The sequence below is a fragment of the Trachurus trachurus genome (genome assembly GCF_905171665.1).
Source record: "Trachurus trachurus genome assembly, chromosome: 13".
Classification (NCBI taxonomy): Eukaryota; Metazoa; Chordata; class Actinopteri; order Carangiformes; family Carangidae; genus Trachurus; species Trachurus trachurus.
This window is the reverse complement of record NC_139892.1, coordinates 31,005,438-31,020,012: the sequence shown is the minus strand read 5'-3', so window position 1 is coordinate 31,020,012 and position 14,575 is coordinate 31,005,438. Positions and strand designations below refer to the sequence as shown.

Sequence of the window (14,575 nt, the reverse complement as noted above, 5' to 3'; positions counted from 1 at the left end):
CTTATGATATCATCAACGCAATCCCAGCCATGATGACATCACCAGAAGGGCAGCAATGGAAGCGGAGGCCACGCAGCTTGCCAGCGGGGGGGTCAGACCCGCTCATTTTGGTCAATGGGAAAGGAGCCAAATGCGAATGTTAGCGAGTCGACCGCGTTTAAAAAACTGCGCCAACCCGCTAATTTTAGTGGGAAAGGGCTAAAGAAAGCTACCATGTTTTAGAGAAACACCAAAGTCATAAAAGTAACTAAGTATTTACAATTTGTTGACAGTGGTCTCTATTTGTCTTTCTCTCTTGACACTTAGGATCCTTGCAATTGTGTAATGCTTAATAGAATAAAATGTTAAAACTCAGTCCTTAAAACAAATAAATAAATAACCCTGTCATGTTGTCACTTATATTTAGGAAACAAAATGACCTACTGAAGATTAAGTTTAATATGTTGCACAAATAAGTTATTTTTGCAGTTGTTTTAAAGCTAGTGAAAAAATAAACAAGAGTACTGGTACATATTTGTAGTGTCTATTTTACTATATTCCAACTTAAGTACACACAGACACAGGTTGGATGAACAAATTGCCAACTCAGCCAACCAACAAAACAAACAGAAACTAGGTAGAGAAACATGTAAGTGACGTAATAATAACGTGACTCAATAAGAACTCATAATCTGTGAATTGTATTCTACATGGTTTCCATCAGTATGGTGACCAGTGTTGCCATCACCCTGGCTTACCTACAGTACAGTAAAGTGCCTAAACTTGATAAGTGCTTCAAAGACAGCAGTCTAAGACAAACTTTGTAGCATGGTATATGAAAGTTCCCCTGAATTACAAACATATACTTAAAGACCAAAACAAATCCAGTAAACCCCAGAAACCCAGAATCTTAAATTGAAAGTATAATAGAAAAGTCAGGATCCAACATGGGAGTTCAAGGAAACACTAGGGAACATGGCAGGGACAAAAACATACAAACTCAAAAAGATAACAGGGAGCACTGAGACTACATTCACACGAGGGATGAGTTAACAAGACACATGTGTAACAGACTGGGCAGACAGCCAATATAGTGGGAAAACAAGACAAAGACTTGAAGTAAAGCTACAAACCAGGGGGAGCATACATCAGTCCGACTGCCCATAAGTCCGACGGGTCATTTCTCCGACTACCCACTCTACAGTGTTAAGGTTAGGTTTAGGGTAAGGTTAAGGGTTAGGGCTACTTAAGTCGGAGAAATGGGAGGTCGGATTAATGGACGCAAAAATAAAGAAATGTATGGTCGGAGAAATGGGTAGTCGGACGGACGTCATGCGCCCACAACCCAGATGGTGAAATTAAACTTCTGACCCAACATATAGGTACCTTGGTCCTTGACCTGATTCCTGTTTTCTTCCTCTGTATTGACTGTTTTCTGTTAAATGTACTATTATTGGTCCAGCAGCATACGGGAATCATGTATGGACATAATTTGGCCATGGAACCAGGTGTATACTGGGCCATAAGAAAACAAGCATGTATAGGACATATTTATTATCTGGGGTGGACGTACAAAAAGCTGCTTCAAAGCAAAACCGAATGAACAAATAACCAAACATATATTGAAGTTCAAAGAATGAGTCCCTTCAGGGCAGATCAGGACAATAGAATGACAGAATGGTATTATCACTGACAGCAACATTTACTAGTTTAAATGAAGTGAGAAGTTGCAGAAGTACAGATATGTGTCAGCAACAACTTAGCATAATTATTATTGTTATTATTAGCATAAATTGAAATTCACATACTCAGCACTGGTTTGTCTATTTTAGGCTTTTATTTTAGTGCATTTCTCACACAGAAAATATGGGCATATACTTTTTTTGTTAGTAAAAACTGCCCCTGCTGAAACTGCACAATGAATGAGAAAAAAAAAAAAAAAAACTTGTACTAGGTGTGTTGTATTGGGCTGACATGAACACAAAAAAGAGACTGGGATGCCCTGCCCCTGGTGGAGGGGTCATCACATTATCAGGCAAATAGTTATTTAAGTGGAAAGTAAAAAGCCTGTGTACTTCATCTAGAAGTTTAGATAGAAATTAGTCCACTAAAGTCAGCTAATATGATATCCACAGAACATACTGTGTAGAAATAAATACACGTTTCACACATTATCGGTAGACCTTAACTCTTTTGCGACCATTGACGAGTAAACTCGTCACAGGCCTGCCGAACGTTCACGACCATTGACGAGTTAAACTCGTTCAAAACCGTTTTTTTTACAGATTACGATAATAGACACTCTCAGGTACCCTGTGTGTGAATATGGTAGTCCTCTGATATATAAAACTGTTTTAAACTACAATCAAAACATAATGTTTTTTTTATAAACTGTGTGATCTTGGTTTTGTTTGAGTAATCGGTCTCCTTGAATGCTGCTCTGGGGACGGCGTGCAGCGCTGTGCGGCTGTCGGCTACAGTGTTGCGACTTTCTCGCTGAATCTGGTGACTTTCCAAACCCTCTTGGTGACTTTTTTTTTGACAAAAGCGACCGACGACAAATCTGGCGACTTTTTCCGGTGCGTTTTTCTCTGAAACTAGAGCAGGAGCTCCGTTTTTGGAGAAACCCAGCTCTCTTCTTCTACTTCGTACTCACGAACGAAACGGCGGAAAAACTCGCTGTTTTTTCGAGGAGCACGTTGGAAAGTCACTCTTCAACCACGTGAAAACCGTTTGTTTCTAGGTGATGCACAGAGTTCGGTTCGACGTGAGAAAAAGGTAAACAAATAGCCAAAAACATGTGGTCCTGAGCGGATGTGCTGAGGAATTAGTGTGGTCGCGAAAGAGTTAATGGTGTTCATCCACAACTTAAATCTGGATAGAAAGGATGCCAACACGGCTTTGGAGAGTATCAACAGCACAAACATTAATTCTGCTCAGTAAAAATCAGTGTCTGATGAAATGTATTTTGACCCTGCCCATATTTTATTCTGCCTTGATGGGTGGTTAGCAAGATTGGATGATTCTGCAAGTCAATAAAAGGGAATGTCACAGTGATAGGACTTAGTGATAGGAAAGACAGAAAACAGGAGTCATGAGAGCTTTATTAAACTCCAATCTGGTCTTACTCATGTTACATTCCTACTTCACCTCTGCTGCATCCTCTCCTCTTTATTCCTCCTCCTGTCAGTTACAGGGACGATTTAACCTAAATGGAATGCACAAGGTCGGAGATGTCGTTCTAGGTGGGTTGTTTCAAATCCACTTTGGTCTCACCTATCCTGACCTGTCTTTTAACTCAGAGCCACAACAGCCTGCCTGTTATGGGTGAGTCTTTCTCTGGGAAAAAACAGAAATTAATTATCTGATACAATGTCAAAGAATATTTGTGCCATTTAACCAAATTGTTTAATTTATTATTATTGTTGTTGCTATTCAACTGTCTTCACTGTTCCATAAATCTTTTGCCATGTAACATTGCATGTCATGTTGTATGTTTCAGTCATACATAGTAATATTCTGTGTTAGTTTTGATATTCTAGGATTCAGACAGGCCCAGACCATGGCTTTTGCTATTGATGAGATCAACGGAAACTCCAACCTGCTACCTAATGTGACTCTGGGATTCAGTCTGTTTGACAACTGCAACCATCTAGGAATTGGGTTCCGTGCAGCATTGTCATTAGCCAGTGGTCAAGAGGAGAGGATTACATTATACAAGACCTGTGTAGGAACCCCTCTGGTCCTCGGGGTTGTAGGTGAAGATTCCTCTACACGTTCTATTGCAGTCTCTTCTGTTTTAGGTTTGTACAGAGTGCCTATGGTAAGTTTTTCTGCCTTATCTTCAATTCATTCTTTTCATTTTATTTAATCACAGTTGTAAATATGGAGCATTCAGTATTACAAAGCTGAAAACTCTAAGGAACTGAACAGTTTCAGGATGTGCAGTTTGTCTTTTGCAGGTGAGTTATTTTTCCACATGTTCTTGTCTGAGTGACCGGAAAAAGTTTCCATCCTTCTTTAGGACTATCCCAAGTGATGCTTTCCAGGTAAAACATTTATAATGAAAGTGAAAATATGTTGAATAATTAATGGGCAGTCAAAATATCAGGATTCATACACTTTGTGTTAAATACTATATTTTCCTTTAGTGTATTACCAGTAATCATTTCCGTCATTGACGGAGTTGTACGGTGTCCAATAACAACACTGAAAGGTCATAATGAAACATGAGTTAAAGATTATTCCAGTCTGTGCCTCTTTGTATTCTTAGGTGCGTGCTATCATACAGATTCTCAAACACTTTGGCTGGACTTGGGCAGGTCTGCTGATCAGTAATGATTATTATGGTCTCCACGCTGCCCGATCTTTCCACTCTGACCTGGGTCCATCTGGTGGAGGATGTCTGGCTTACTTAGAGGTTTTGCCCTGGAGTGAAAAGTCAGCTGAACTAAGAAGGATTGTGAATGTAATTAAGAAATCCACAGCTCGCGTGGTCATTGTGTTTGCACATTACAGTCAAATGATTAACCTCATGGAAGAGGTTGGTTTTCAAATGAACATTAATTAAAGCTTTTGAAAATAAGTGTAGATCCTATAAACAGTATACTGTAATGTACAGGTGGTGAGGCAGAATGTTACAGGCCTGCAGTGGATGGCCAGTGAAGCCTGGACATTAGCTGCTGTTCTCCAGACTCCTCGCCTCATGCCGTACCTGGGTGGAACACTGGGTATTGCCATCCGTCGAGGAGAAATACCAGGACTCAGGGAATTCATGTTACATATGCAACCTGACCTGCATCACAACAAAAGCCATGGAAATAATGTGGTGAGAGTTTAACTCAATCTCATATTGCTTTTAGAATAATATATTAATGCTATTTTTGATACAGAGCTATACATTTGTTTCAGGTGAATCAGTTTTGGGAATACACTTTTCAGTGTAGATTTGCACCACCTCCAGTAGGCTGGGTGGAAGCTGGAGGAGCATTATGCACTGGGCAGGAAGATCTAAAGACTGTGGAGAGTGAGTACTTAGATGTTTCACACCTCAGGTCAGAGTACAATGTGTATAAGGCTGTGTACTCCCTGGCATATGCTCTTGATGACATGCTGCAGTGTGAGCCAGGGAGAGGGCCTTTCAGTGGGAACAGCTGTGGAAATTTACAGCGACTGGAGCCCTGGCAGGTGAGGTATCAGATTACATCCCATCTATTTATCACCTAATCTTATCCTTAGACAACTTTTTGTCTGTGCATTAGTGCAGCACATACAACAAAGCAATGAGATTAATTTATCTGTTGTGAAATGCTAGATGATTGATGGCAGATTTTCTAGTTGAGTTGCTAGTATTATCAGGTCATAGAGATCCTACTGACTATATGATATGGTTTTTAAATAATGAGATATTATTTCCAAAAAACAAAACAAAACAAAAAAAACATAACAATATAATTATTTTGTTCATCATCATTTGTCTTGACTTTCATAGCTCGTATACTACTTGGAAAAGGTGAACTTTACCACATCATTTGGTGATGAAGTGTCATTCGATGAGAATGGTGATGTCTTACCAATCTACGACATTATGAACTGGCAGTGGCTCCCTGATGGAAGAATTAAAGTTCAAAATGTGGGAGAGGTGAAGAAATCAGCCTTCAGGGGTGAAGAGCTCACACTTCATGAGGATAAAATATTCTGGAACTTTCAATCCAAAGAGGTTACTACTGCTTTTTTAGACTACTATATATTGAGTCTCGGTGTGGCATGCCATCACGAAAAGGAAGGCAAACAGTACTTAGGCATAGAAGTTAAAGTTGATATTAGACAGAAGCTGGGGTTTTGAAACTACGTACGCAGGAAAATATAGGAAGACTATGATAGAAATGTTTTTCAGATTTTTTTCCCCCCTCTATTCTTGACGTATTTACTGTTAAAGCAGACGTAAAAGGAATGTTTGTGTTAATATAAGTCGAGATACGACGGCAATCACTTACATAGAGTGTTTGGTCTGAAACACGGGTCTGTCAGTCACTCTGCTCTGCTGTAAGCCGAGGAGAAAACTTTCCTTGTATCCTACAACCTTTATCCAATGAGGAGAGAGAACGGCATAAAGGGGCGGTCCTCTCCGTGTGTGCAACCAAGGGATGCGCCTGAATGTGGTGACTATGGGACGAGGGCGGGGACTGCTAACTGACAGGAAGTTAGCCAAAACGACCGGATCGCTTACTTCTGCTTTAAAGGGAGTGCAAAAATAGAGAGTGGCAGGCAGCAAAAAATCATGAGACAGGACAGGCCACAAATTAAAAAGAGATTTCCTAATACTGCAAAGATATGTTTGAGTCTGAAGAATCAAACATTGATGATGTTTTGTGAGGTAGTTCTTTCAGTTCTTTGGCTCTGCTTGACAGTGTGTCTAACAGCCAAATGCATGCCACTGCTGTGTATGCATTAATAACTCATTCCAGGAGTGAACAGTAGTATAAAATAACTTAAATGTATTTTTCTCCCTACAGCCTCAGTCAGTGTGCAGTGAGAGCTGTCCTCCAGGTACCCGCAAGGCCGGAAGAAGGGGGGAACCTGAGTGCTGTTTTGACTGCATCCCTTGTTCTGAGGGAAAGATCAGCAATAAGACTGGTGGGTGCTCAATTTCATCATTGTTGTTAGTAAACATAGAATCAACACGTACCTCACTTCTTATCTTATTTTCACAGACTCCATGGAGTGCACCAGTTGTCCAGAGGATTTCTGGTCCAGTCCCCAGCGTGACCACTGTGTTCCTAAGAAAATAGACTTTCTTTCCTACTATGAGCCTCTGGGAATCTGCTTGACAGCCACCTCATTACTGGGCACATTTATTTGTGCTGCTGTCCTGGGCATCTTCATCTACCATCGTAAAACACCTATAGTTCGTGCCAACAATTCTGAACTCAGTTTCCAGCTCTTGGTATCGCTTAAAACTATGTTTCCTTTGTTCACTACTGTTTATTGGCCACCCAGACTGTGGACATGTCAGCTGAGACATGCAGCATTTGGCATCAGCTTTGTTCTTTGTGTCTCATGCATCCTGGTTAAAACCATGGTGGTTCTGGCTGTGTTCAAGGCCTCCAATCCAGGAGGTGGATCCAGTCTGAAGTGGTTTGGTGCTGTGCAGCAGAGAGGGACAGTTCTGATTCTTACTTCTGTTCAAGCCACAATCTGTACTGCCTGGCTTGTCTCTGCCTCACCAGCTCCTCGTAAAAACAACCAATATAACATTGACAAGATAGTTTATGAGTGCATAGTCGGATCAACAATTGGTTTTGGAGTGTTACTTGGTTTATTGCTTATGGCTATCCTCAGCTTCCTGTTAGCTTTCTTGGCAAGGAATCTTCCAGACAACTTCAATGAGGCCAAACTCATCACTTTCAGCATGTTGATCTTCTGTGCTGTGTGGGTGGCTTTTGTCCCTGCTTACGTCAGCTCACCAGGAAAATATGCAGATGCAGTGGAGGTATTTGCCATCCTGGCCTCCAGTTTTGGCCTCTTGGTGGCCCTGTTTGGACCGAAATGTTACATAATCCTACTTAGACCAGAGAGAAACAAAAGAAGCTATCATGGTCGATGCACCCAAAGGTCATAAAATTGGTTTAGATTGTTTAACTCTGAATGCACTGGAGATATGCTTTCATAAAGTGTTAAAGCAGAAGGAAGCAATCCAGTCGTTTTGGCTAACTTCCTGTCAGCCGATGGAGTTAGCAGTCCCCGCCCTCGTCCCTACGTCACCACATTCATGCGCATCCCTTGGCTGCACACACAGAAAGGACCGCCCCTTTATGCCGTTCTCTCTCCTCATTGGGTAAAGGTTGTAGGATACAAGGAAAGTTTTCTCCTCGGCTTACAGCAGAGCAGAGTGACTGACAGACCCGTGTTTCAGACCAAACACTCTATATAAGTGATTGCTGTCGGAAGATATAACTATTTAAGACTTATATTAACACAAACATTCCGCTTACTTCTGCTTTAAAATAACTTCACTAACAATAATTAAATAAATAACTACCCTATTCATGATGCGACAATGCTGCTGTAGTAGCTTGATTAGGTTTAGACAAAAGCAACTTAGACAGCTTTAAAGGGACAGTATGTGAGATTTACCCCCATCTAGCAGTGCGGTTGCATGTCGGCACGTATTCTTGCTGTTGCGTTTACGTAAACTCGGGCAGAAGTCAGAAAAACAACACACGCTGCATGTATCAGGATAAACAAGCCTCTATGTAAACAAACGGTCCGCCAGCACGAGGCAAAACAATACAGGCGTGACAATATGTTGTCATGGTGATGTCGTATTGTTTACCTGACCCACGTTTTACCGGCTTTCTCTCGTCGAGTAAAATAACATCCAGTTGGTTTGCCGACGGCGTCACTCACGGCGTCATTCAGGTGTCTGACTGCACCTGAAGGCAACACCAGTGCCTCCGTCCTTCCTCACACTAGCTACACGGTGGTGACAGTTTTAACAGGCGCTGTCTGGAAAACTTTCTCCCCGAGCCGAGAAGCTCCGGCGGCCCGAGTTTGAGGTTACTTACAGCCACGGTGACACTGAACGTAAAACATGGCGATTCAACATGGCAGAGAAGGTTCGGTGAACCCCCCCCTGTATGTTTGTAACGACTTGTAACATCTCATTCTAAGGTACGAGAAAGCGCTCGTTTGTATGCGGGCGCGATTCCACTTCAGTGAAATACGTATTTATGAAAGCGATATTTGATTTTTGTCAATAAAAAGCCAATAAAGTCCCATACTGTCCCTTTAAGGAATGGTCATGGTTTGGTTTAAAATAAATATTTCCATATATTGGCCAATATTTTACATTTTGACCCATTGATCCACCATGGCATCCTCTCTAAGTTTACTTTGTGTGTAATAACTTAATTATCAATTCCTTGTAGAGAGATTTGTCACTTGAGTGTATGTCATTATGGACCATATGCTGAAGAATGTCAACAATACAACAAACTCCGATAAAACTATGTGTAAGATAATACAGCGATGATCACCAAATTGAGCCAGAAACAGTAGCTTTCAATAAAAATGACTTAAGTGTTATGTTGATGCAATACTGCTTCTGTCTTATTAATTTTACATTCCATCACAGCTCTGATTTGGTTACTTTTGCAGCCTCATGTGACCTATCCACCGTATTTCAAATGCACAGAGTTGGACCCTGGGCAACAGATGGTAACACACACCACCTGTGGCACCAACACACTGATTGGTGACTTTTTCCATAAAGCACCATGCATTTAACCTTGATTCGAAAATATGTGCCTCAAAAAAGTGCTGTTTTCATGGGGAGATAAACCACTAAAAATATTCCACAGATTTTCATATGTGGGCATTGTTTTTACTTGTGGTCCTGTACACAGCAACATTAATGTTCACGACTCAGCCCATGGTCTGCTCTTCTAAAGTGGGACCTAAATAGAATCTACTGCAGATATATAAGTATGTACTACATCACACAACCCACAACCCCCAAAAAACCTACAATATAAACCTCTACGGCAAAATTATTTATTAAGTCATATGCACAATCAATATGGAAAAGAAGGGAGGAAGATAGCATTGCTCATCTGAGAATTGGACATACAGGACTCAACCATTCATTACAGAAAAATAGTTCTGTCAGGACCACTATGTCAAAATAATATTTATTTACTTGCACAGTTTAATTTGGCGGTATGGTACTGTTCTGGGACCCCCTGCTCTTCCACGCGCTTGCGTGGAAAGCCTGAGGCAGGAAGAGCACCTTCCTGCCCTTCACGAGCCATCATGAACGGCATAAGCAGGGAGCGCAGCAGCAAAGAAAACCCAGACAGAGCAGAGCAACCAACAAGATACAATGACAGGAGGAGCTGGGGTGGAGGTGGGTTGCAAAAAAGCCGGCAGAGGAAGCAGCAGCAGCAGCAAGGGAGGTGACGTCGGAGTAGAGCAGTTTAAATAGTGCGCCCTGAATGCAGTTCACCAATAGGAAGCAGCCACGGGGAGTCAGCTGAGCCATCAGCTGATCTGCACAGGTGAAGACAGTTACGCTGTGCTGATTAAGAGCTTGACGTCATGGCCTGCCAGAACTAACGCTACGCTAAATTTAAGCACCCAACTGGAAAATGCAACCAGTCAGTGACAGTCCAAAATGTATATACTGTAATTGTAGGGATTACAATATTAACAGAAATCGCCTTTTTCATCACTAAGGCGGGCAAAGCACTGTGCACTTTCATGGTTATGACAGTGTTATGTCAATCTTATGAACACGTATTCAAGTAAAGTGTTGCCCTTTTTTTGTAGTACCCAATGGACTAAGGATAAGGAATTGACAGACAACAATATTGCATGACTACCTATCAAGGTAAAGAGTCACTAGATCACTGTTTTTGCTGGTTAACAGTGTCAGAACTGTTTGATGTCTGCCAAGTTACTAGGGACACAAACCACAAAAAAACCCCGACAAGGCAGTGCAATCAAATACGTGTTATTTCACCAACTTAGTTATGCTGCTGGCATGTAGTAACATTTCATACAACTCTAATTTGCCAATCTAATGTGAGGGCTGCCTGTGGATTGAGGATGTTTCAGTTTGTACACTACACAGCAATTTGATATTGTATTAAAGCAGAAGTAAGTGGAATGTTTGTGTTAATATAAGTCTTAAATAGTTATATCTTCCGACAGCAATCACTTACATAGAGTGTTTGGACCGAAACACGGGTCTGTCAGTCACTCTGCTCTGCTGTAAGCCGAGGAGAAAACTTTCCTTGTATCCTACAAGCTTTTTCCAATGAGGAGAGAGAACGGCATGAAGGGCTGTGTGTGCAGCCAATGGATGCGCGTGAATGACGTAGGGACAAGGACCAATAGATCCATGACGAGGGCGGGGACTGCCAACTCCATCGGCTGACAAGAAGTTAGCCAAAACGACCGGATCGCTTACTTCTGCTTTAAGAAAAAATTACTCTTCTGATACAACTCTGTCTCTGCAAAGTGATTTGTTGCTTGTCTGCTTCATCTACAACTTAAAGTAAATAAAAATATAAATATGTATAGTGAATATAAAAAAGATCGTACACAAAAAGTATGTGACTATTGTATAATTTTCAATAGACCTCAATCATGGAAGTTTTCCACAATGTGGTTTGGAACGGCTGGCCTTGGAAAGTCCACACATCAATTATGCCCAAGTACAATGTCAAATAGTATGCAGTTTAGGCCCTGCCCATACTACCTTGCCTGCCTTCATGGGTGGTGTGCAAGATTAAGTAATACTAGAAGTCAATAAAAGGGGGTGACATAGAGACTTACTGAGTGAGTTGACAATTGGTGTAACTCTGACATCATGAGGGCATATTTAGATCCTAATTTGCTCTTGCTCATGATCCTATATCCATGTGTTTCCTTTGCTCTGCCTTCCCCCCTCTATACCTCCTGTCGGTTACAGGAACAGTTTAATCTAAATGGGATGCACAAGGCTGGGGATGTGGTTCTAGGTGGTCTGTTTGAAATGAATTTCTTTTCTACCCACCCTGATCTGTCTTTTACCTCACGGCCACAGCAGCCTACATGCCATGGGTGAGTCTGTCAGACTAAAAACAAAAAGTGAATTTTTGATAATCTGATACCACTTAATTGCTTTATTCCTTTGTCTAGAAATATTTTAGTCAATTTGACTGTTTTCATTGTTTGCAAAATGTGTAATTATGCAATGTATATACATTTTTTCACCACTACTATATCATGTTGTCTTTTTTAAAAGTAAACAGCAATCTTTTATGTGTTAGTTTTGATGTCATAGGATTTAGGCTGACCCAGACTATGGCCTTTGCTATTGAAGAAATCAACAGAAACTCAAACCTGCTACCGAATGTGACTCTGGGTTACAGTGTGTATGACAATTGCAACAAATTAGGAGTTGGATTTCGTGCAGCATTGTCATTAGTCAGTGGTCAAGAGGAGAGAGTCACATTACATGAGACCTGTGAAGGAACCCCTCCTGTCCTCGGGATTGTGGGTGATTCTTCCTCTACACGTTCTATTGCAATCTCCAATGTGTTAGGTTTGTACAGAGTGCCGATGGTAAGTTTTTGTGTCTTGACACCCTTTTTTTTTTCAAATTTTAAAGTTAGTTGTAAACACATCACAGTCAGCCTTACAAAGTTGAAAGAACTGGTAAAGACACTGAATGGCTTTAAGTTGTACAGTCTGTTCTTTGCAGGTGAGTTATTTTTCCACATGTTCCTGCCTGAGTGACCGGCAAAAGTTTCCATCCTTTTTCAGAACAATACCAAGTGATGCTTTTCAGGTAAGAATCTATCAGGAATATGAAACACAACTGTGTTTCACAATAAAAAAAAATGCACATTGCTGATTTTGTGTATCATAAATATTTGTCTTATTGATGGAATAAATGGTGTCAGATAACAACACTAAAAGGCTGTAATTAAACATGATCCACTGTGAAACTGGTTTAACAGGATTTCCAGTGAAAACCTTTTTCCAGCCTGTGCACTAATCCCACCTCTGTGTATTTTTAGGTGCGTGCTATGATTCAGATTTTAAAACGCTTTGGCTGGACTTGGGCAGGTCTGCTAATTAGTGATGATGATTATGGACTACATGCTGCCCGATCTTTCCACTCTGACCTGGGTCCCTCTGGTGGAGGTTGTCTGGCCTACACAGAGATTTTACCCTGGGGTGACAACCCAGCTGAACTAAGGAGGATTGTGAATTTGATGAAGAAATCCACAGCTAGCGTGGTCATTGTGTTTGCACACGAAGGTCATATGATTGATCTCATGAAAGAGGTTGGTTTGCGACTTGATTGTAGTCAAACATAAAGTTTAGTCAGGCTGTCAACAATAAGACAAAGCACTGCTCATTCAAAATGCTTCAGTTTGTTTTTTTGGTCTTTTTGTACCTGTCATTAATAGTGTACACAAGACCATACTGAGTGCATTCTGGACTGTTGTCACTTTGCTAATTGTACCTGTAAATGACACTATTATGGCATTATCAATTTTAATACTTGGCTGATGCTTTTGTACAGGTCATGAGGCAGAATGTGACAGGCCTGCAGTGGATGGCCAGTGAAGCCTGGACATCAGCTGCTGTTCTCCAGACTCCTCGCCTCATGCCGTACCTGGGTGGAACACTGGGTATTGCCATCCGTCGAGGAGAAATACCAGGACTCAGGGAATTCCTCTTACAAATACATCCTGACCTACATCACAACAACAGCTATGGAAATAGTATGGTGAGAGTCTCACATTCTGATAATTACAAAAACATTCTATCATTGTTTTAATACATTTTTAATTTGTTTCAGGTAAATCAGTTTTGGGAATACACATTTCAGTGTAGATTTGCACCACCTCCAGCAGGCTGGGTAGAAGCTGGAGGAGCATTATGCACTGGACAGGACGATCTAGAGAGTGTGAAGACTGAGTACTTGGACATTTCAAATCTCAGGCCAGAGTACAATGTGTATAAGGCTGTGTACGCCCTGGCATATGCTCTTGATAACATGCTGCAGTGTGAGCCAGGGAGAGGGCCTTTCAGTGGCAACAGCTGTGGTAATTTACAGCGACTGGAGCCCTGGCAGGTGAAAGATAATTTTATACTACACCAGTTTATGTCAGGTACAAGGGCAAGTACTGTAGTGACCAAAGAGAAAAGGACCAGGATTAACAATATTAAAACCAAAAGGGCCACAATTAGACAGAACAAGCTGTATGCTAAATAAGCAGTAAAATAGCCTCCAAAAAAGAAAAAAATAATAATAAAAGGCTAATGAAACATGACAGCTAAAATTCCACAAATAGTCCCAAAAATGTCTTAAAGTTTGAATTTATAGGTGTGTGTGTTCTCTGCCTATAGGCAGAGGCCTCTGGCCACGTGACAAGTTATTGAGACATTGTACAATTATGGGTTTACCTCTATGCTTTATTCTTATTTTCATAGCTTGTGTATTATCTGCAAAAGGTCAAATTCACCACACCGTTTGGTGATGAAGTGTCATTTGATGAGAATGGTGATGTCTTACCAATCTATGACATCATGAACTGGCAGTGGCTCCCCGATGGAAGAATTCAAGTTCAGAATGTGGGAGAGGTTAAGAAATCGGCCTTCAAAGGTGAAGAGCTCACACTTCATGAGGATGAAATCTACTGGAACTTTGAATCAAAAGAGGTCAATATTGATCTATCAGATGCCTTACTTTTTACATGGCTCTTTTGTATCTGTAAAATAACACAAATACACATGTATTTTTCTCCCTACAGCCTCCCCTGTCAATGTGCAGTGAGAGCTGTCCTCCAGGTACTCGCATAGCCAGAAAGAAGGGGGAACCTGAATGTTGTTTTGATTGCATCCCCTGTTCTGAGGGAAAGATCAGCAATAAGAGTGGTGAGTGTTCAGATTTAAACATGGCAGTTTACATAAATAGCATAAAACCATTTTGTAACTCTTTCCCTTTTTTCACAGACTCCATGGAGTGCACCAGTTGTTCAGAGGATTTCTGGTCCAGTCCCCAGCGTGACCACTGTGTTCCCAAGAAAACAGA

General features: G+C 41.1%; 1 protein-coding gene across 1 annotated transcript; it reads left to right on the top strand.

The window, feature by feature from the left end:
- Nucleotides 1-3,109: 3,109 nt before the first annotated feature.
- LOC310996335 (vomeronasal type-2 receptor 1-like) lies at nt 3,110-14,567 on the top strand (the record flags this gene model as incomplete). The annotated part of the gene is given in 20 exon segments (XM_083985711.1): nt 3,110-3,306; nt 3,508-3,802; nt 3,942-4,028; nt 4,253-4,522; nt 4,601-4,807; nt 4,891-5,166; nt 5,471-5,698; nt 6,495-6,615; nt 6,693-6,931; nt 6,933-6,969; nt 6,972-7,577; nt 11,328-11,586; nt 11,796-12,090; nt 12,230-12,316; nt 12,549-12,818; nt 13,061-13,267; nt 13,340-13,615; nt 13,975-14,202; nt 14,295-14,418; nt 14,497-14,567. Coding segments are annotated over 20 exon segments (4,380 nt in total), but the record flags the coding sequence as incomplete, so codon positions are not given.
- Nucleotides 14,568-14,575: the final 8 nt, after the last annotated feature.